This window comes from Cnephaeus nilssonii (genome assembly GCF_951640355.1).
Source record: "Cnephaeus nilssonii genome assembly, chromosome: 17".
Lineage (NCBI taxonomy): Eukaryota > Metazoa > Chordata > Mammalia > Chiroptera > Vespertilionidae > Cnephaeus > Cnephaeus nilssonii.
This window is the reverse complement of record NC_137088.1, coordinates 12405477-12428936: the sequence shown is the minus strand read 5'-3', so window position 1 is coordinate 12428936 and position 23460 is coordinate 12405477. Positions and strand designations below refer to the sequence as shown.

At 36.8% G+C, this 23460-nt stretch overlaps 1 protein-coding gene across 2 annotated transcripts in view; it reads right to left on the bottom strand.

Annotated features, from left to right (window-relative positions):
• Positions 1–23460, bottom strand: part of CLASP2 (cytoplasmic linker associated protein 2) — a 150347-nt gene that overhangs the window by 87319 nt on the left and 39568 nt on the right. For both annotated transcript variants that reach the window (XM_079795624.1, XM_079795625.1), the window contains exons 8-9: positions 14688–14834; positions 452–531 (exon numbers count right to left, since the gene is read on the bottom strand). In XM_079795624.1, coding sequence (XP_079651750.1) covers positions 452–531; positions 14688–14834 — 227 coding nt within the window. The remainder of the gene's footprint in view (positions 1–451; positions 532–14687; positions 14835–23460) is intronic.

Here is a 23460-nt window from a genome sequence, read left to right as displayed (position 1 = left end):
AACTGAAGCCATCCATTTAAAGAAAGTGACTTATTAAGAAAGAGAAGAGTGAGAAGAAAAGGCTCAGAACTCTTCGGAAATCCCAATATTCAATAGCTAAGTAGAAAAGGATGTGCCCACAAAGGAGATAGACATGAAATGAACAAAAACGTAGGAGAAAAACAAAGAAGGGGAGAATACTCAAGCACCTTAAAAAGAAAGCAGATGCAGTTGGACAGTGGAATGTAATATCTAAGTCAATAATATGGATTCACTTTTATTTCAGCCTCACTGAAAAATCATTTGGAAAATCTAACTATACCAACAAATAATAGCTTGGTAATAATCAGTCAAGTATTTTATTTTTACATAGTCTTTTAAGGAAAAAATATTTTTAAAGGGACAAAAACAATGATCTGAAGAGGCACAGAGACAACATTCATGGGGAGAGCCAGTATATTGGTATCCTTACCTGAATAGAAGGGACATCTGTAAAGGCTTTTATAAAATCTTCTTCATCAACTGCTCCAGCACCTCCTTCCTTAGAAGCACCTGTTAATTTAAAATAATTTTACTTTTTAAAGTTTATTTTTAAGCATTTTAGCATCAATAATAACATGAAAAACATAATTTTTTGGAGCAAAACTTTAAGAAACATTCATTTTATAAAAAAAGCAATGAAAAAAATCTCCACTTTTCAGAAAAGTCAAGGTACTTAGTAGTAGGCTGGCAGTAAAATTCAAACTAAGAACAGAGCCCTTCCATTCCTCATCCAATACAATAACAAGGACACAGATAATGAAGTCAAAGGATAAGGTTTAAAAGCTGAAAAGCAATTTTAAATGACACAATGTGTCAATAAATGATGGAAAATGTGATGTACAGGGTCCATGTGTGCTGCAGGGGTCAGAAAAGCAAATGTGAAAAAAATGAGAGTCTTGAGATTATACTTAAATATGCAAACAAATCATCCTTTATTGCACATAGACTATCAAAAAGTAAACTTGATAGGTAGCTGTTGTTTAGGAACCAGTAATTAAGCTACTGTCTTTCAGCTTCAAAGTCACTCTGTTATTTTCAGTGGTACTGGGCCTCGGATTAAGCAAGCCATTTTTGTGATGATTCTAGTGCCTTCCAGTTAAACCCTGTCAATGGGAGTGCTGGAGAGAGACTGGAAGCTGAAGGAAGAAGGGACCTTCCTGCCCTACCTGACTGCTTCCTGGTCTTGTCAGCAAAACCCTAGAAACTCTGGAAGGACCTCTGTTTCCAGCAGCATCCGGTTTCACTTTGTACTTTTTTCTAACACTCACTAAACCGGTTCACTTACATCCATCAGAGGCAACGGTCATCTATACTCCCTCCTCAGAAGTCTGAATCAAGGCTCTGTAGGGCCCCTCCTCTAAGTCTCTTAAGTTTTAATAACTTTAACCTCCTCATTTTGTTCCTCCAGATCTAGGGATAGGAGCTGTGTACTGTAATGCTGCTACCTCCATGACACTTTAGTGATCTCTTTTTGCATTAATTCAACAATACCCATTTAATAATTCTTTATATTAAATTCTCTTGGTAAGAATACCTGTTGAGGTTTCTGTCTCCTAATTGAACCCTGGCTGACACAAGGGATACTTAAGTTTCTATCTCTACTTTATATATTTCTTACTTCATGGTAAGAATTCAACACATGAAATGGATTTCAACTACATAAGATATATACCCAAATGATAACTAAAAAAAAATATATATATATCCAATTAAAAAATTAAATTAAAAGTAACTCCCCAATTAAGTTTATCATCTGCCAAAGGAAATATTAATATTTCAAAATTGGATTTAAAAAGTTAATATCATCCTAATAAAAATACTACTCAGGATTTCCAAAGGCATGTAAGAAGAGCCTCAACTTAAAAAAATAACAACCTTTGAAGACCTTTGTATGTGACTTGACCACAGAACAGCATACCAAAGCTGTAAGGCAATAAAAACTGCAAATTAAAAGCAGTGACAATTTAATAAACTAAGAGAGAAAGGAATGTGTGGTTGCTATAGGAAATTCAATTACAAGAGTAAATAAATTACAGTTATTCCCTAAATATTAAAAAAATCCAATAAAACAATAAACTCTCAACCCCATCCAAATGATCATTCCAAGTTACTGATTAACTGAAAATAATTAAAGCGAATAAACAAAAAATAAGATACCTACCTTTATTAACATATTACATTCATTTACAAATCTTTTAATAGGCGTTTACTGTTTTTGACAGTAGGTCCTCTAATAGGAGTGCAAAACCTCGATTTTTAAAATTTCTTCCTGATCTTTCACAATTGTCTTACACAGACCACTAAACGGCAAATTCTTTAGAGACATAACTTTATCAAGTAGTTCCTCAACTTTTAGCAGTTTTCATTAAAAAAGATAAACTTTCCACACTCCTTAATATTTTGTACATTTATACATCACTTCTTGCAATTTACTTTGTTACAGTAACAAGAGCAACCATTAGGCATATCTGGGAACACACAATTGATTCCTGGAAAGTATATACTTCAACTGATAGAGGAGACCTGCACTGATGTACCAGAGCAGAAGTTAACAAGCCAGTGTGCTGAACTGTGGAAGACAATTTTACAGAGGAATGGAAAAGCAAAGGGGAGAACATAATCAAGAGTTACTACAGTGTAGCCCTGGCTGGTCTGGCTCAGTGGATAGAGTGCTGGCCTGCGGACTGAAGAGTCCCGGGTTCGGTTCTGGTCAAGGGCACAATGCCTGAGTTGTAGGCTCAATCCCCAGTAAGGGGCTTGCAGGAGGCAGCTAATCAGTGGTTCTCTCTCATGATTGATGTTTCTGTCTCTCTCTCCCACTCCCATCCTCTCTGAAATCAATAAAAATATATTTTAAAAAAGAGTTACTACAGTGCATATGCAGTATACAAAAGGTATTATACACAGGACAGAATGTTAACTCCACAGCATAATGTCAAAAACCTTCAAGGGGATGCAGAGCACCTGATTAAGTCCCAATAAGGCCAGAAAAAATGGGCCATAGATTAGGAACATTACATAGGAAAGCCTAACTTTGAAAATTCACTCTAATCATAACACCTTTATTATCCAGTAAGTTCTGTCTTGTGAGTAGGGCCAAATAAGCTAGTGGGGAGGAAAGGGGAGGAGAAAGAGAAATCACATGGCTTTTAAAATCCCACAGAAGCTGCAGAGTGGAAAGGCTGCAAATATTATTAAATGCAGCTTTATGATTATCTCAGAGGTGACAATTAGGTCTCTATACCTGGACATGAGCATTACCAATTTAGCAAGAACTTGCATAGTTTGAATAGTTGCTCCCAATCTACCTGACTCCTATCTTTTGAGAATCACTTTGTATAAGCAGAGCTGCTGCCAATGGGAGTGTACTGGGTATGTGAATAGTGTAAAAACAGAGAACATGATGAGCTCCTCATTCTAGCCTTGCTTCTCTCTTGTATGCATTACAGTAAACTTTTTTACCATCCTAGTTTGCCTAATATTTCCCCTCACCTTGGTTTTGTCTGGCCAGAAAAGTTAAAAAAGGATCCCTGCATAAGAGAAAAATCTGTTAAATCACTGTTTCATCTCACAATCATCATTCCATTCCCATACAGCTTTAAAAATTCACCTAAAAAAACTACAAAATACTTTTAGCACCAGCAGGGAGAATGGATGCCATAAGAGAGATATAAAGAGTAATGGGCCCTAGTGTCAACTATTAAAGCAAGAAAAGGAGAGTGAGTATACATATCAAAAAGAGATGTATTTAGAAAAAAGCAAATTTGAGAGCAGGAGCACAAGTAGAGAGAGGGCTGAAGGAGGGAGCAATGTTGGCTTCCAACTTGACTAAAGCTCTTTGAAACATAACTGGGTCAACAATCACACTAAAAGATATAAATGGGCAAAAACAGAACGGAAGAGCTTTGCTCAGTTGCTAACCACTCTAAAACAGAGATAAATTTTTCTGTAAAGGGCCAGATAGTAAGTATTTTAGGCCTTGTGGGTCATATGGTTTCTGTTGCAATTACTCAATTCTGCCATTGTAGTGCCAGAGCAGCCACAGACAATATGCAAATGAACAAGCAAGGCTGTATTCCAATAAAGCTCTACTTATGCAGCTTCATTTTGTTGTTCAACTGAACTTAATATAACTTTGTCACTTATACCTCAAAAAAAGAAAAGGACAATGCATTGAAACTATAGATGAGTTTGGAGAAAACTGAGAGCTTTGTAATATTGTCTGCCTACCCAGGAAAGTAGTATGCCCATTTACTTATGTCTTTTAAAATTTCTTTCAATAAAGTTTTATAATTAAAAAAAAATACTATGAACAAATTCCTATGCACACTGCACATATCTTATTTTGAAGTAAAAAAACAAAACGGCAAAAACACCCGCATGTGGCCCACAGGCCGTAGTTTGAGGACGCCTGTCCCATAATAACAAATATTTTTGAGGTACAAGCCAAACCAAACTAAAAAAGTGAAAACCTTTTAGGGAAAAAATAATAAACATTAATGAGCCCAGATGGTTTAGCTCAGTGGTTGAGCATTAACTTCTGAACCAAGAGGTCATGGTTCAATTCCCAGTCAGGGCACAAGCCTGGCTTGCAGGCTCGATAGGGGGCATGAAGGAGACAGCCAATCAATAATTCTCTCTCATCATTGATGTTTCTATCTCTCCCTCCCTCTCCTTTCCTCTCTGAAGTCAATAAAATTATATATAAAAAGAAAGAGAAGGTAAAGGTTCTACAATGGTATCACAGAAGCAGAAGCAGAAAGCTGCCCCTGCATCATCCTATATAATAAAAGCCTAATATGCTAAGTGTCCGACAGTTCAAATAGTCACTATGACGCACACTGACCACAAGGGGGCAGACGCTCCAACCAGTAGGTTAACTTGCTGCTGGGGTCCAGCCAATTGGGAGTGGGTGAGACAGGCCAGACACGCCCTGGACGAATCCATGCACCAGGCTGGTTTCGGCCTGATCCCCGCAGGCCAGGCCAAGGGACCCCACCAATGAATGAATCCATGCACTGGGCCTCTAGTTTAGTAATGAAACTGCATTTCAATATACCAACAGGAGAGGGCATTTTGAGCTAAGAAACTGAGTAAATTTTTTCCCCCTGACCCCACAAAATCACTTGTTATATTCTTAGGACATTTAAGGAAATTTGAATATAGAAGAGAGTATTTAAAAGGAGGTAAGTATATAGTTTAAAAATAAATTTACAGAAAATAAAAGGGCTAAAAGAACAAGTTAAAAACATCACAAAGAAATCAGAAAAATCCATAACATGAAATAATCTGAAAGACAACTGGCCTAGACTCTTCAAAAAAGTCACTATCTTGCTCTGGCTGATGTGGCTCACTTGACTGAGCATCATTCCATGCACCAAGAGATAATGGGTTCCATTCCTGGTCAGGGCGCATGCCCGGGTTGCGGGCTCAATCCCTAGTAGGAGGCAGCTGATTGATGGATGTGTCTGTCTGTCTGTCTCTTTCTCAAATATAAAAATAACATTAAAATAAAAAAGTAAAATAAAAACTGTAACCAAATGATGAGAAGACAAAACAGCCCAACTAAAGAATGGGCAGATAATAACAACATGAAAGTCATAGAAGAAGATATGCTAATTCCTATTAATAAATTTAAATGTTCTGAGCCTCACTAGAATAGAAACTCCAGGAGAGCAGGGTCTTTGTTTTTGCATTTAAAGTTGCAAACAATCTGAATGATATTAACAGGAAGTGGTTAAATTATGATACATCAATAATATGGAATACTGTACACCTATTAAAAGGATGTGATAACTCTCATTCTTTTTTTTTTTTTTTTAAATATATTTTATTGATTTTTTACAGAGAGGAAGGGAGAGGGATAGAGAGTTAGAAACATCAATGAGAGAGAAACATCGACCAGCTGCCTCCTGCTCACCCCCTACTGAGGATGTGCCCGCAACTAAGGTACATGCCCCTGACCAGAATCGAACCTGGGACCCTTCAGACCGCAGGCCGACGCTCTATCCACTGAGCCAAACCGGTCTCGGCATAACTCTCATTCTTAATGTTGAAGGGTGAAGAGCTATTTTGTTTAAAAAAAGCAAGTTGCAGAATGTTTACTAGTATGATTAAGGTGAGCAAAAATAAAATCGAATCTCAATACTTACATAAATGAACACAGTAACATGTGAAAGAATATGTATCAAATTTATCACTGGTAACCTCAAGACAATGGAATTAGAGAGGCAAGATATCATTCACGATTTTTTTCATACATCTCTCTATTGTTTGACTTGTTAACAGTGATCATGTCTTTTGTATTTAAAAAGAACAAATTATTCATTCCAATTCTTTTCATTAGTAGGAAACACACAAATTGGTTTAAAAAAAAGAAAAATGATGAGTTAATGAAAAAAATTAGTTTAAATTCACAACATACCCATCATAGAAATAATACTTCTTAGCAATTCAACTATATTATAATGTATGTGATAAATATAAGGCTAGAATTAGTTATTACAAACTTCTATTTTATACAGATCAAGTATAATGAATGTAACTAATGGGAAATTCCTCACATGTGCGATCTATAGTAATGATATATTTCATTCTTTTCAAAGGCAAACCTTGAATCAATTTGCCTTCCTGTATGAGACTATAATTTTCTAACACCTAAATCTCAGTCAAAATATGTACTCAAATGAAGTATGCAAGGATCAAAATGCAAACACTATTAACGCTGGTGGGTGGAATAATAAGCATAGATAGATTTTGTAATAATCTTTGAAAGTTTAAAACCTTGAACATTCCATATGGTGTCCTCAATGCCTACTCTGAAGCCTTGCACACAGTAGGCTCTATACAGCCATAGGAAAAAACACACAACTTATCTGAGAAGAGACTGGGTCTTCAGTTTGCCTATTAATTTCAATCACAGAATTTGGTTGTTTATATTTTTTGTAACTTCTCTTAAACATTCTGAATGTTTCAAAAAATAAACCTTGCACTATGAAATTTCTTTATCATTAAGTTTTGCTCATGAAGTAAAACAGAATAGAGGTCAATAAAAATAGCTACAGTAAAACATGCATTCTTATAACTAGTAGGCAAGTTAAGTAACAATGACTTATATTAATAACAACATCTATTGCTAACTCCAATCATATTTACCTTAAAAATCAAAGTTTTAAGGGCATCTTATGATGGACAGCCAATGATATGGGATTCACAGTAATTTAAGACAAAATGGTGACTGGCCAATCCCTAAACTCCAAATGTAAATCCTATTGTTTTGCTATCTGGGATAAAAATAATAAGTATCACATGCAGTATTTGTTAGGGGATAGCCCAGAGATGATACATGCCAAGCACTGGGTTCTCATTTCATCTCTGCTAACAACTGTCTGATCTTGGATACTCATTTAACTCCATGAGGCTCAGTCTCGTTATCTGAATCAGGATGAGATCATTTTTAAGACCCCACCCCTTCAGGATTAAAATCTTCTGGGGTTAGTATCTTTCATTGTCATTAGCAAAAGAAAAGAGGAATAAAACAAAACACAAACAGAAGTTATTTGGTTTTATATAAAGTTCAAAAACAAAAATTGAGGTTTACAAATTAAAAATTTGGATTCCCAGATTAAACAAAAAATTCTGTGAGGTTTGTTTTATTAGATATGTACCAATTCTCATAATCTTTATTTGTTTAAAAAGAACATAACTTTTTTGTTTGCATGATAAGAAAAAATGGACACGATCAGCATAATTTGAGGAAAACAGATATTTGGACATTCTTAAAACCCAAGTTAGACATAAATGAAGTAAAATAAATATAAAATATCCTAAAGATGCATTAAATACTACTGAATTTGAAAAGTTGGTAATTACCTAATTATAAGAATTGAAAGTTAAAACCATTTCAAAATAGCCTTTATCGCTTCTCGGCCTTTTGGCTAAGATCAAGTGCAAAATAGCCTTTGATATTAGATGGAAATAAGAGAGAGATAATATTCTATCCACTTGAATGAGAGAACGACAGAACTTTGAAAATCAATTATTTGGTCAATGATGTATCTCAATAGTTATATACAGGCCTCAATAACAAACCACTAACCTCAAAATGTGGTACTAATTATAAACAATGACAATTTATCATCATCTAATTCAATCTTTACTTTTTAAATAGAAAAGCAGCCAAAATAATTGGTACAGTAACGGCGATATTATAACTCAGAAAATAAACTTTTAAAAAGGCAATTTCAACAAAAACATACTAAAAAGTATTTATATTCACAATGAAAAATTACAGGTTTGCTTATTTCCAAATGTTCTATTTTTCTGGTAATCATACTAGTTGAGCTTTAAAATGACAGATTTATGGATGTTGAAAGGTAGTGATCATTACTGCAGATTATAATCTCAGAACTACAGAATCCAATAGCAGTTATTTTCATGCTTTGCCCACTTATTATATGCATGACTCTGTGCAAGCTACTTAACTTTTCCAAACTTTAGTTTGCTCATCAGTAAAGTCAGGATAATAAAGTATTAATGAAAAATATATATATATATACATAAGAACATTCATTAACTTTTAAAAAATTATTACCTAAAATCTGTAGAAAAATAAGTACTTTAAACAACTGGGTATCTTCAGCAATTGTATTCCAAGCCATTAAGCCAAAAAAAAAAAGGGGGGTGGGGTGGGGGGTGGGGAGAATGTGTTTACCTAAATTCCTATAATAAAATTATAAATCTTATTCAGAAAATGGACAATTTAAGGGAATTCACTTAATCCTTATTCTAATCAGTAAAGCACAAAGGTAACATGAGTTTTTATGGCAATAGTATATTGGTATGGAACCTCTTTATAATTTCCCTTGGCTTAAAGGCCACACACATTTATAATTTGACAACAGGCTGGAACACTGAGCCAAAGAACAAAGCAACACTAACTCACACTAAAGATTAAACACCGGCTCTATTGGTTTTAATTAATTGGATAAGACACTTTGCTAAAAATAGCATACATCTCTCTAATCTTAACATATATCTCTGGGAGAAGTAAATTAAACTCTAAAACTTCAAAAGTAGATTTAGTCAGGATTCCGAAGAAGCTCATTTTATTTTTATTTTGGTAATCTTATCTGAAAGAATTATGTTAAACTCGGTGAACTGTGATTGGCTTATACCAGTGATCGGCAAACCTCGGCTCTCGAGCCACATGCGGCTCTTTGGCCCCTTGAGTGCGGCTCTTCCACAAAATACCACGGCCTGGGTGAGTCTATTTTGAAGAAGTGGCATTAGAAGAAGTTTAAGTTTAAAAAATTTGGCTCTCAAAAGAAATTTCAATCGTTGTACTGTTGATATTTGGCTCTGTTGACTAATGAGTTTGCTGACCACTGGCTTATACCACTATTATATACCTTCACCACCACCCCCATCATACTATGCGTATTTTTGAGAAAGAAAATGTATAGTCTAGAGCAGTGGTCGGCAAACTCATTAGTCAACAGAGCCAAATATCAACAGTACAATGATTGAAATTTCTTTTGAGAGCCAAATTTTTTAAACTTAAACTTATTCTAACGCCACTTCTTCAAAATAGATTCGCCCAGGCTGTGGTATTTTGTGGAAGAGCCACACTTAAGGGGCCAAAGAGCCGCATGTGGCTCGCGAGCCGCAGTTTGCTGGCCATGGGTCTAGAGACATATGAAAACATCTTCAAAGGCACTAATCATCCGAGAGATGCAAATAAAACCACAATGAGGTACCATCTCACCCCTGTCAGAATGACTATCATCAACAGACAAGTGCTGGCTGGGATGCGGAGAAAAAGGAACCCTCGTGCACTGCTGGTGGGAATGCAGACTGGTGCAGCCACTGTGGAGATCAGTATAGAGTTTCCTCAAAAAACTAAAAATGGAACTCCCATTTAACCCAGTGATCCCACTGCTAGGAATATATCCCAAGAAACTAGAAACACCATCAGAAAGGATATATGCACTCCTATGTGCATAGCAGCACAATTTACCATAGCTAAGATTTGGAAACAGCCCAAGTGCCCATCAGCAGATGAGTGGATTAAAAAACTGTGGTACATCTACACAATGGAATACTACGCTGCTGTAAAAAGGAAGGAACTCCTACCATTTGCAACAGCATGGATGGACCTGGAGAGCATTATGCTAAGCAAAATAAGTCAGTTGGAGAAAGATAAGTATCACATGATCTCACTCATTTGTGGAATATAATGAACAACATAAACTGATGTACAAAAACAGATCCAGAGACAGAGAATCATTGATCAGACCGTCAAACCTCAGAGGGAAGGCAGGGGAAGGCGGGGGGAAGGAGGGGAGATCAACCAAAGGACTTGTATGCATACATATAACCAATGGACACAGACACTAGGAGGGTGAGGGCACGAGTGGGGGTGGGGGGGGGCAATGGGGAGATAAGGACACATATGTAATATCTTAATAAAAAAAATATAGCCCTAATAGGTTTGGTTCAGTGGATGGAGCGTCGGCCTGCGGACTGAAAGGTCCCAGGTTCGATTCCGGTCAAGCGCATGTACGTTGGTTGTGGGGACATTGTTTCTAACTCTCTATCTCTCTCCCTTCCTCTCTGTAAAAAATCAATAAAATATATATTTAAAAAAATATATATATATATAAAGAAAATGTATAGTCTAGAAAACATAATAGTTATAAAGAGAGAGAGGGCAACATTCAACTATTTGAAAGTCATGTTAACAAATAATTCATCTTCCCTCCCAAGTTACAAGGAGGCAGATTTTAATGTAACATAAAAAAAGAATTTATCAAGAATTGAAATGGGCTTATAACCTTTCTGGAGGACATTATCACAGGCTGAAATGAGAAATCCCTGCACCTTTTAACTCAGTAAACTTTAGAAATTTATTCCAAGGAAATGATTGGAGATATGTGAAAAATAAACATAAAAGAATGATAGTACAGTTTATAATAGCAGAAAATATTGAAAGCAACCTAGATACTATTTAGCCATGAACAGTGTTCAATTAATAGTTTAAGATAATGAGAAAATGCTCAAGATAAAATAGAAGAAAAAAAGTATACAAAACTAGATAATAAGTAATGCCAATTCTGTCCTCCTAAGAAAACATTTGCATATCCTATCTAATAATAGACAAATATGCAAATTGACCATACCTCCGACACACCCACAAGCCACGCCCACCACCCAATCAGAACAAGTATGCAAATTAACCCAAACCAAGATGGCTACAGCCACAGAGAGCAAGGTTTCCTAGGTAACAGAGGAAGCCAAGCTTTCCGCCTGCCCTTGCCAGGCCTAAGCCTCCACTCAAGCTACAAAGTTTCAATTACAGAAGGTAAACAAATTCAAACAAATGGCGGCAGAATGGAGCTTGAGAGAGCAGGCCAGGGTTGCCGCCGGCAACAGGGGAAGCAAAGCTTTCCGCACACCCTGGCCGGGCCCACCGCTTAAGGCAACAAAGTTTCAATTATAACCCCAACACAAATAGCTGCCGGCCTCAGAGGGAGCCCCAGGCTTGGCTCCGCTCCAGGCTACAAAGTTTCAATTGTAGAAGGAAAATAAATTCCAGATACCAGGGCCTCCTCTTGGGTTGCCAGGGGGCGTGGCCGGCCTGCAAACCACCACAGGCCCCTCGCTCAGGCCGCCCCACACCCCAAGGTAACCCCCACCTGATCCGGGACACCCTTCAGGGCAAACCAGCTGGCCCCCACCCCTGTACCAGGCCTCTATCCTATCTAATAAAAGAGTAATATGCAGATTGATCATCACTGCAACACACAATATATCTGCCCCCATGTGGTCAAAGATCCTGCCCCCATGTGGACACAAGATGGCCACCACAAGATGGCCAGCAGGAGAGGGCAGTTGGGAGGCACCCGGCCTGCAAGGGAGGGCAGTTGAGAGGGACCAAGCCTGAATGGGAGGGCAGTTGGAGGTGATCAACCCTGCAGGAGAGGGCAGTTGGGGGTGACCAGGCCGGCAGAGGAGGGAAGTTGGGGGCAAACAGACTGGCAGCAGAGTGGTTAGGGGGTGATCAGGCTGGCAGGCAGAAGTGGTTAGGGGCAATCAGGAAGGCAGGCAGGCAGTTGGGAGCCAGCAATTGGGAGCCAGCAGTCCTGGATTGTGAAAGGGATGTCCGACTGCCCGTTTAGGCCCGATCCCAGGGATCGGGCCTAAACGGGCAGTCGGACATCCCTCAAGGGGTCCCATATTGGAGAGGGTACAGGCTGGGCTGAGGGACAACCCCCCTCCGTGCACGAATTTCGTGCACCGGGCCTCTAGTATAAAAATAATTGGAAAAGTAATTATAAAAGTAATTGGAAGAAAGTACATCATAATTTATCAGTTGATTATTTCTACATGTAGTGGTCTTACAGGTACTTTCTGTTCCAAATTTTAATTCATGAGTACATTATTACTTTAATCGGATGCTGAATAATCATCTATGAGGAGTATTTTGAAAGGAATTGTTATTCTTGAATAGTAAAATGAGCTATGTGACTCCCAATGTCCCTTATAACTCAAAGGTTCTAAACTCTAAGAAAACTTTCTACAACTAATTTAAAAATCAATGAGCCTCTGCCAAGAACAGAAAATCTAAAGTTAAGTTTTCAAAGAAGGATGGACAGCCAAGAGTGATATTAATTTCTGAAGGAACATCAATGTCCTTTGGCTAATAGCTCTTTTCTTAGATAGAAAACGGGCAGTGAACCTAAATGAGCTGGACAAACAAAACAAACATACAAAACAAATACAGTATAGAATGAATCTACTATTGCCCAAAGCAGAAGCAGGTGGATGAAAAAGGAATGAAGGTTTCTCCCTTATTTTTACCAAAAGGGCCACTGCCTAGAAATCTGTGATTAATGTAGTATGGTGATTGACTGATGGCTACAGTCATGGAAATTAGCTAATATTTTCATCTGGTAGGACTATAAACCAAACAAGGGTGGAGTGGGGGTGGGGTTGGTCTAGCATTAAGAAAGTCTCTTGTTTCTTTAAAAAGAATATCTGATTTTATCAAGTTGAGTAATATCAGAATTAAGTGACCTTTGGTAGTTAAATCACAATCTCAATTTTCATCTAAGAAAAGAAAGTAAAACATGAAAAACAGAGCTAATTATAAACCAATGGCTCAGAATCACAACAATATAAAATATTATCACCATGCATTTCAAATATTATCCATTCTAAGTCAAATAAGACAGATTCATGAAATAACTATGATAATATCATAGATTAGAAATCTAAAACTCAAATCAAGGGAAAAAATAATCCCCTTGTGATAACTAAAGGTAGCCTTGTTACCAAGAACAAACCATAGAATGTCATACACTTTTTATCAGAGATAAGAATGTATAATAAACAATATATAATAGAATATAACTAACATTTGGATGAAAATGCACTCCTATAATTGCAAAGAGAAAATAAAACACTGAAGTGTAAATTACTCAAAATATTCAGAGAAATCAGTAAGACATTTCTATTTCACATATTTATTCATATGCATATAAATATATAAGTAGATATATGTATATATTTATTCCTACATATATAAGTATATGTATACATATACCATACCATCTTTCTTGCTAGTGATACATTAGTTAAAGATATGATACATTAGTTAAAGATAGTTAAAATGAAGTATTTATGATAGTTTTCCTATATTTAGAATATAATGAGACTTGGAAAATAATATGTGGTTATATACAAAGATCAAGAGAACACAACTTACAGAATCGGTCAAAATACACAGTTTTCCTTTTTGTTTTTAATAAATGAATGATAGACAAAAAGAGGGGGGGAAATCCTAAACACTATGATTTCCTCACCAGTTATCATTAATTTAAAAAAGATCTCTTTCTAAAATTTAAACACAAATTTATTAACAAAAAAAAAGAGAGAAAAAGAAACTGTCGATATTAAACATTTACCCTTATTTGTACAGGATTCATCCCATCAGAAAAACATGGCAGAAATTAGCACCTGAAAAGTACTCAGAGCTTTCTAATAAGTATATGAAAAATATACACATTTTAAAAAATTAAAATAAAAAATATGCTAGAAACAGTTCTAATATAATCTAAGAATGTACTATGTGCAACACAACTGCATAAAATCTGTTTTTTACTATTTATTATTATCTAATTCAGAAACAATTTTTGAGGCAATTTTACTTGACCACCACCCATTTCCTTTTGTGACAAATGATTCCATATCCAGCATTTTTAACCATTTTTCCAATGTTGGAGAATTTAAAATTCACTACCTTGATGAAAGCATAAAAACATCAAATAAATCGGTATTTCTCTATCAACTATAGCACCTGAAAATTAATAGTCAAATTCTGAAAAGCATGCTTCCTCCTTAAAATAAAGAAAAAAGAAAAAACTCCCTTAAATATCTCCCTTTAAAAATGGCATCTGAAAAATAAATATGTTCAAGAAAATACTAATTCACATACAATATACAACATTTTAAACATTTTGAAAAGGCAGCACATTCTTCTGTGTGTTGCAAAAGACTCCATATCTGCAATCGTGCTGCAGTCATGAATAAACATATTCCTCTGAAGTTCTAAGTATGTGTGGCCATATCAAGGGCACATCAGATTTGAAATGGATTTACATTACCTCCAACTTTAGGGCCACCTGCTGAACCAGGCTTCCTTGCACTGTTGACAGGATTTCCGGATGTTTTAGGTGCAGGAACCTTGAAGGCTGAAGCAGCTGATGATGGCCTATTTCCATCCACTGATTCTTCATCATCAAAGCTTTTATCTGTACAAAGCATTAGCAAAATGTATCTTAAGAGATCTAAGCTTTGCTCCATTTTCCATAAGGCTTAAAAAACAAATAAAGCTATATATAAAATCATAACTTTGTGAGATATATAATACAAAATAAAGCTCCTTTGAATAAGCATTTATATAATGGCTAACACTATATAAAATAACCAAGTGTAATTTAAAATCAGGTTGCAGTACTACCGTATTTACTACCTATATCTATAAAGTCAAAACATAAAACCAAATATATTAACTCTAAAGATAGAAAAGGCAGTTTTCCTTTTTTTGCTACTAATAAGCATTTTCTGCCAGCTCCTCCCATAGTGTATCTTCAAGCACACCCTGCCTTAATCCTTACACCCAGATTCTGCAACTTACAATCACAGATCCGTTTGCAAATCAGTCGCCTCATTCCTCTGAAAGCTCTTAATTTTCCTCACCCTAGGATGCTCCTAATGGTTCACATGGCCAAATGCAGTAGATTTGAGACTAATCAAAGATTCTATCAAAAATAGATAGAAACAACCACAGAACCACCACTGAGGTTTGTGCCGGCATTTTTCTTTCTCTTCCCTGCACTAGGTACTGTAACAGCCAATCAGCTATAAGGTGACATCATCTTATGGCAGCTACTGCCAGATGAAAGGTAAAAATTCTCCATGTATTTTAAAAATCTCTTTGCAGCTGCAATCCTTATTCTTTATCAAAATTTCAAAGGCATTCAATACTACAGGTTTATAAACCTAAATTTGTATTCTCTTATTTAGCTTACTTGAATATTTATACAAATAGAAAATAAGATTTTATGCAATATTCATTCTGTTGGTGTGCTTATTACTGCATCATTAAACCATAGAATATCACAGTGCTCATTAGTGTACCTAATTAACTCTGTAATCTAACAATTTGCTGTTTATTTAGGTCACAGAAACCAAACTGAACAATTTGTTCTCATAAATGATTCAAAAATATTCCATAAAGCTCCTTTTATAATCTTCATGAATGACCACACTAGTATCATCTCCGTGTATAAAATGAAACACCCCCACTTCCACCCCACCCCCACAAGATATATGCATTTTATTCGTCGGAGAAGTTGGTTTTCTCTAGGACCCTGCACAATCCAACCAGGACAAACAAGATGGGCGAGGCAAAGAGGCAGCTTTACCACAGGCTTCAGATCAATATACCAGAATCTTTCCCTTTCAATCTGCTTCCCTTACCTATGCAAATAACCAAATCAAGGAGAAATAATCATCCCTACAATCTTAAATATATATTTAAAGGAAATACACCAAACACATGTTAAAAAATTGTTTAATTAAAAACAAGAGAGTCAAATAGACACCCTAATATAAAGCCACATTCCATTTCAGCAAGTGTTTTCCTTAAATAGCACAACTTGTAGGAAAAAAGTACCTTCTAGTTCAGGTAGGGAAGGTCCGGCCCGCAGGCCATATAAGGCCTGCAATCATTTGATCTGGCCCTGACAAGGCAACTGCAAGTGGGACTCAAAATTCAATAAATCTAGGAGCTTTTTTCATAGAAACATAAATTTATATTAAGTGAATTATATTAAGCGAATGACGTTATAAATATCCTAATGACTCTTGGCAGAAAAAAGATTCCCCACCCCTGTTCTGGTTAAACAATGTATTTTTCTTTCTTAGCATAATACTATAAGGTAGTCAGTGTGGATCACTTAAAACCTGTGCTCTATGTAGACTGCTGTGTTAAAAACACTAATACAATTCCAAATACACTTTATTTTTTGCCCATGTAAAAAAATGTAACCAAGAGAGACAGTAGACACACAAATCTAAGGAAAGATGAGTATTGAAACAAAGTAGCCAGAGGTTCCCATGGAAACAGTGCTCTGTGCCTACAAACACACAAGAATTTAAAAGAGTAAATGTCTCTATTTAAAAAAATTTAACTCTTAACATTCTCAAACTACTGAGAAATTAGTTTTTAACTTATCAAAATAAGGCCGAGAAAAGTATACAAATCATAACTATGCAGCTCAATGAATTTTCACAAAATGAACATTCCAATGTAACCAGTCTCCAGAATATATCATTATCAGCATCCTGTGAGCACCCTCACTGAACCTCCTAAATTCACCAGTTCCCACCGAAGTAAACTGGTCTTGACTTTTAACACCATAGTTTGTTTTACCCATCTGTGAACTTGATGTAAAAGGAATCACACAATAGGTACTCTGGTACCTGGCTTCTTTTCACTCAATATAATGTTTGGAAGATTCATTTCATTACTTATAGTTTCCTAGTATATAAATGTACCGCAATTGATTAATATCCATTCTACTATTGATGGACATTTGAGTTGTTGCCAGTTTGAGATGAATTCAAATATGTATACTGTAACCTCTAGAGCAGTGGTACTCAAAGTGGGGTCCAGGACCAGTAGCTGAGCATTACCTGGCAATCTATTAGAAATGAAATTCTTGGACCCTAACCCAAATCTTCTGAATCAGAAACTCTGGAAATAGGGGCCCAGCAATATTAACAAGACCTCCTAGTGATAGTGATGTAAGCATGAGCAAATTTAAGGATCACTGTCCTACAGAAGGAGTTGGCAAACTTAGTCTATAAAAGGCCAGATAATAAATGTTTTAGGCTTTACAAACCAAATATATATATATATTTGGTTTATATATATCTATATATATGGTGATGTAGTGTCTCTGTGCAACTACTCAATTACACCACTGTAGTGCAAAAGTAGTGATACACGATATGTAAGCAAATAGGTGTGGCTGTGTTTCAATAAAATTGTACGTATAAAACAGGAGGGCAACTGGATTTAGCCTGCAAGAAATAGTTTGCCAATCCCTACTCTAAAGCAACCACTAAAATAAGAGTAAATAAACTAATAAAAAACTAAAATAATTTTTAAAAATTGAATAGTTAAGAAGCAGGAAAGGAGACAAAAAAGCTAAAATCAGTAGATAAAATAAAAGATAAAGTGGCAAAAATAAAACCAGGTATGCAATAACTACTTAAATGTAAATTAACTAAATATTCCCAGTAAAAGACCAAGACATAATTTTTAAAACAGGTTGCTTAAATAAAATATATTTTACATATAAGGTCACATTAAAATAAAAGTAAAATGGTAGAGACAGACCATGGCAAACACCAACCAAAAAAAAGCTGGTATAGCTAAACTAACTTCAAACAAGCAGCTTGAAGAAGCATTACTAGAGATAAAGAGAGACTTTTAATAATGATAAAGGAGTAAATCCAGAACCCTAAATTTTTATGAACCAGTACACAGCTTCAAATACATAAAGAAAAAAAATGAAGAACTAAAAATAAATAAATAGGCAAATCTATAACCATAGAGGGCAATAAAGTTTTACCCACTTCCAATAAAGTTCTATCTTTTTAGTCTATAAGCTAAGAAAATTTGTATAGCTATATCATCACAAGCCCCCAATTAAAAAGTTTGCAAATTATTTAGAGGTTATAAATATTCTAGGCTTAAAAATATTTTCTTTTTATGACATTATCTTTTAATGTATTAAAAGAAATACCAAGTCTATATTAAATCTCAGGAACTTATTTAAATTATTTTTATAATCTATATACTAAAATAAATCTGTTATTTTTGAGGTAGGGTTCAGGCATACAAGAATATATACCTTTTATTAAAAACTAGAGGCCCGGTGCACGAAATTCATGTGGTGGTGGTGGTGGTGGTGTCCCTCAGCCCAGCCTGCACCATCTCCAATCTGGGACCCCTCGGGAGATGTCCGACTGCCGGTTTAGTCAGACATCCCTCTCACAATCCAGGACTGCTGGCTCCTAACCACTCGCCTGCCTGCCTGCCTGATTGCCCCTAACCACTCTGCCTGCCAGCCTGATAGCCCCCTAACCGCTCCCCTGCCAGCCTGATTGACGTCTAACTGCTCCCCTGCCAGCATGATCATCCCCAACTGCCGTCCCCTGCAAGGCTGAGGGGACTGGGGGACTGAGGCTGGATGAGGCGGGGCTGAGAGGACTGGGGGACTGAGACTGGATGAGGCGGGGCTAAGGGGACTGAGGCTGGATGAGGCGGAGCTAAGGGGACTGGGGGACTGAGGCTGGATGAGGCGGGGCTGAGGGGACTGGGGGACTGAGGCTGGATGAGGCAGGGCTGAGAGGACTGGGGTACTCTGGCTGGATGAAGCAGGGCTGAGGGGACTTGGTGCCGCCATCTTGTGAGGGTGAGACAGTCAATTAGCATATTCCCTCTTTATTGGCTGCGGGTGCCGCCATCTTGTGAGGGCATGATGGGCAATTAGCATATTCCCTCTTTATTAGATAGGGTATTTTCTTAATAACTATAAACTATCAGAACAAATCAGTTATATTTTTTCCTAGCACTTCTCACGTCCTGAAATACTTTTATGAGTGAACTAGAAGTTGTACTGAAAGTGGACAGAACTCTTTCTTGTTTATGCTATAACCTCATTACCTACAACAATCCTGGGATAACTGTCATAGCTAACTCTTGTTCCTGCCTACCATCATTATCCCCAGGATTACTCTCAGCATAATGTGCTGTGAGTTGAACAAAGTCATGTCACATTGCTTCTCAAAATCCTCCTATGACTCCATGAAAGGCCTACCAGGACTCCAAGATATACAAGATCTCAGGTCTCTCTAACCTCATCTTCTACTCAATATCCAGCTTTCTCTCCAATCCAACTTCACCAATGTCCTTGCTGTGACTCACATCAGGGTCTCTATACATGATCCCTTTGCCTAGAATACCCTTCTGCCTCTTAGCCACACTGTTTACTCCTTCAAACTCACTTCCTTCAAATCTTTACTAATCAATTACTTTCTCAAAGAGGTTTCTCCAGATGATAAAATTGTAAGCCTCCCAAAATTCTGACACTAATGTTCTACCCCTACACTTCCATCCTTTATTTCTCTCCCTAGTACTTACCATTTATATATTTTACTTACTTTGGTCATTATTTCCCTCCTCTCACTGAAATGTATTGTCTATTAGGGTGAGAACTTCTATTTTGCCAACTGCCATGTCTCCAGCATGTGGAACAATGCTCAGAAGAACACATTTCACAGTAGGGAGACTTCCGATCTCCAGTAAAAGCTTTACTAGGTTATTTGAAACAAAACTCCAAAGACAAACAAACTATAAACATTTTAAAAATATCTCCTGATAAACAATAAAAATACCTGCTAAAATACTAAGAAATATAAGAATAAAACCACTATATTTGAACTTCTATTCCAAAGGCCTGTGGGGCAAAGGGAACAAAATTCAAAACTCACATAAAGATGCAAACTTGAACAGAAGAGTCTTCCCACCAAAAGCTCTTATACCAAATGAGTATATAGTTGCCCTTGAACTCAGGTTTGAACTGTGTACTGATATGCGGGTTTTTAAAATAAATACCTGTACTGTTTAGACCTCCAGTTGGGAATCCACAGATGTGGAGGGCTACTGTATGCACTGACTATACCATTTTATATAGGGGAATTCAGCATCTGATTTTGGTACCCACAGGGGTAATTACAGAGAGTAGTTAAATTTTGGGGGAGTCAGACAGAGGTTATATGCACAATTTCAACTGTATTTGGTGGGGTTGTACAGTTGTTCAAGGATTAACTGTATCCTCAAGGTTAAAGTGAACCACAGGTAAGACTTAAACTTTTTTTAAAATATATATTTTTATTGATTTCAGAGATGAAGGGAGAGGGAGAGATAGAAACATCAATGATGAGAGAGAATCACTAATTGGCTGCCTCCTGCACACCCCCCACTGGGATTGAGCCGGCAACCTGGGCATGTGCCCTTGACAGGAATCAAACCCTGGACCCTTCAGTCCACAGGCCGAAGCTCTAAACACTGGGCCAAACCACCTAGGGCAAGACCTTAACTTCTTCTAGTCTTTTAATCTTTTCAAACTTTTCTCAAGAGGGCCATAGAGAAGTAAATCAAATGGAGTACTTCATTTAGGTCAAATGCTTACGCAGTCGAGACACTAAAGCCTTTAAACTTGGTAGGCTCACACTTGTAGTACTCCCAAGCAACAGCCAAAGCAAATGCAAAATTTTCCTAGAAGAAAGTCTATGGCCTCATGTTATTTTCAAAGTAATTTTCCAAAGGTCACTTAGCATGAGATGAAACAAGACACCAGGAGCAAGAATAAATAGAAAGAAATAGACAATAGGAACAGATCCACTTTAAATCCTAGAATTATCAAGCACAGACTCTAAAATATCTATACTTGGAACCTTTTACCACGCAGGCTTGAAAATAACTTCAGAGATGAGGAAATTATTTTAAAAAGTGACATTGATTTTTAAAAACAACCAAGATTTTAAAAAACTTCTAGAAATAAAAATAACTGAAATTTAAACTCAATGGGGAGACACAACAGATTAGACACAGCTCAAGGGCTCATTAATGAACTTCAAGATAAATCACACAAAAAATCATCTAGGATTCATATAGTAGGAGCTTTCATATTTACTGAATAAACAAATATAAAGGGTCAAATATAGAAAGCAACCTATAAATTACAATTATGTTGATACCTCTGTTCTTAGTCCAATGTTTCAAAAAGACAATACTGTGGTTCGGTGCAGAAACAGAACAAGATGAACATATACAAACTAATAATGTGAGCAGGCTCTAGTGGTTATGTGTATGATGGAGATGAAAAAGGAGAGAAGAAGGAGCAGAGGTCCTGATAAGAGGAAAAAGAGATGGAAATGGTGGCAGAGAAACAAATATAGGAGGAGATGATGGAGGAGGAGGGAGAGAGGATGGGGAGGAAAAAGAAATGGTGATAGAAGGGAGAGGGAGATGGAAATAAAGGAGATGATGGAGGAATAAGTGGGCAAGAGGAAAAGGAGGAGAAGGCAAGGAAGAGAAGGAAGAAACAGAAAGAGAGGAGGGGGAAATGGAGGAGGAAAGAGGGATAAAGGGAGTAAGAGAAGGGAGAGGAGGACAAGCAAAGAGAGGGAGGAGAAAAACAAGCCCAAATAGGCTAAGGCTTTATCTTATGCTGCCTTCATATTACACAGGAAAACTGCCCTCAGTAAGCACTGAGCTCCTATAGGCCCATGATTCCCTATCAGCATGCCTAAAAGCCAAAAAAGCTCTAAAAGTCTTTTGTCTTTTAAATTTATCTGGCAGCAAAATCTGAACTGATTTGAACTCAGTGTATGGCAAAACATAATGTGAACTGACATTAGCCCATTTATTGTCTTTATTTCCCCTACTGTGGAAAAATATTAATGTGCTTGATTATAAGGTCAGCCCCAAACCCAGCTCGGGTTGTTATAAAATATATGGTGTATAACTGTATTATTTTTCTAATATCTAACATATTCTGAATTCCAAAATATAAGTTGTGTTCAAGATTTCAGATAAGAAAGTATGAATTGCCCTGGCCAGGTGGCTCAGTTGTTTGGAGTGCCATCCCACATATCAAAAGGTTGCCTGTTCCATCCCCGGTCTGGGCTGTATGGGAGGCAACCAATCAATGTTTCTCTCTCTCTCTCTCTCTTTCTTTCTTTCTCTCTCTCTCCCTCCTTCCTTCCCCCTCCCCCTTTCTCTTTCTCTAAAATCAATAAAAACCTATTCTTGGGTGAGGATTTTTTTTAAAAAGGAAAGATTATAAATGCATATTACCATAATCAAGTCCCTTCCTTTTTTCCTTTTTCCCTTCAAAGAAAAGCCATATACGTATTTAAATGGCTATTCAAACTTTCCACTTCACTTTTATAGGTACATGTATCCCAAAACATAACATTTTTGGTTCTGAATTCATATAAAATATGAAAAGCTGCTCCATCTTAAATGGAAAACAAAGAGCAAGCCAAAAACTTTATACCATGTCTCTTTAAAAAAATTCATTTTGTGTGATTATCCTCAGTGAACCAACCAGCCATTTCAGTAAGAAGAACCCACAACATGACTGACTTTCATGCACAAAATAGACTGTTTCATAGTAAGTAGTTTCTTATACCAAAGTTCCTCTTTTCAATTGAAACTATATCCTTCCTTATTCTAATTAAAACACCAAGCAATAGGACTTTGGATTTCTGAACTGTTTCACACTCTTGCATATCCAACAATGATCATGGTTATATCTAACAGCTAAATTAGCAACTGATACTAGGAAACAAGCCTATATAATAAAACCCTAATATGCAAATTGACCGAACGGTGGAACAACCGGTTACTATGACATGCACTGACCACCAGGAGGCAGACGCTCAACACAGGAGGTGGACATCCCACAAGGCATCCTGGACTGCGAGAGGGCGCAGGCCAGGCTGAGGGACCCCACACACACACCTCCCCAGTGTACAAATGTCATGCACTGGGCCTCTAGTAATCTCTATAAGCTATTAAATAGCATGTATTTCAGAAAACTTAAACAAATTTTAGTTGTTTGCACTCCCCACTATGTTTTTACGTTAGGATATTCTTGGCTTTCTTCTGAACTCACACGTCCTTCTTGCTCAGTCTCTTCCTCTTTTACCCAACCATTAAATGTTGAATATCCTCCTTTTCTTCTGGCTGCACACTTTCTAAATGGCTTCATCAATTCTCAACAGTTTAAA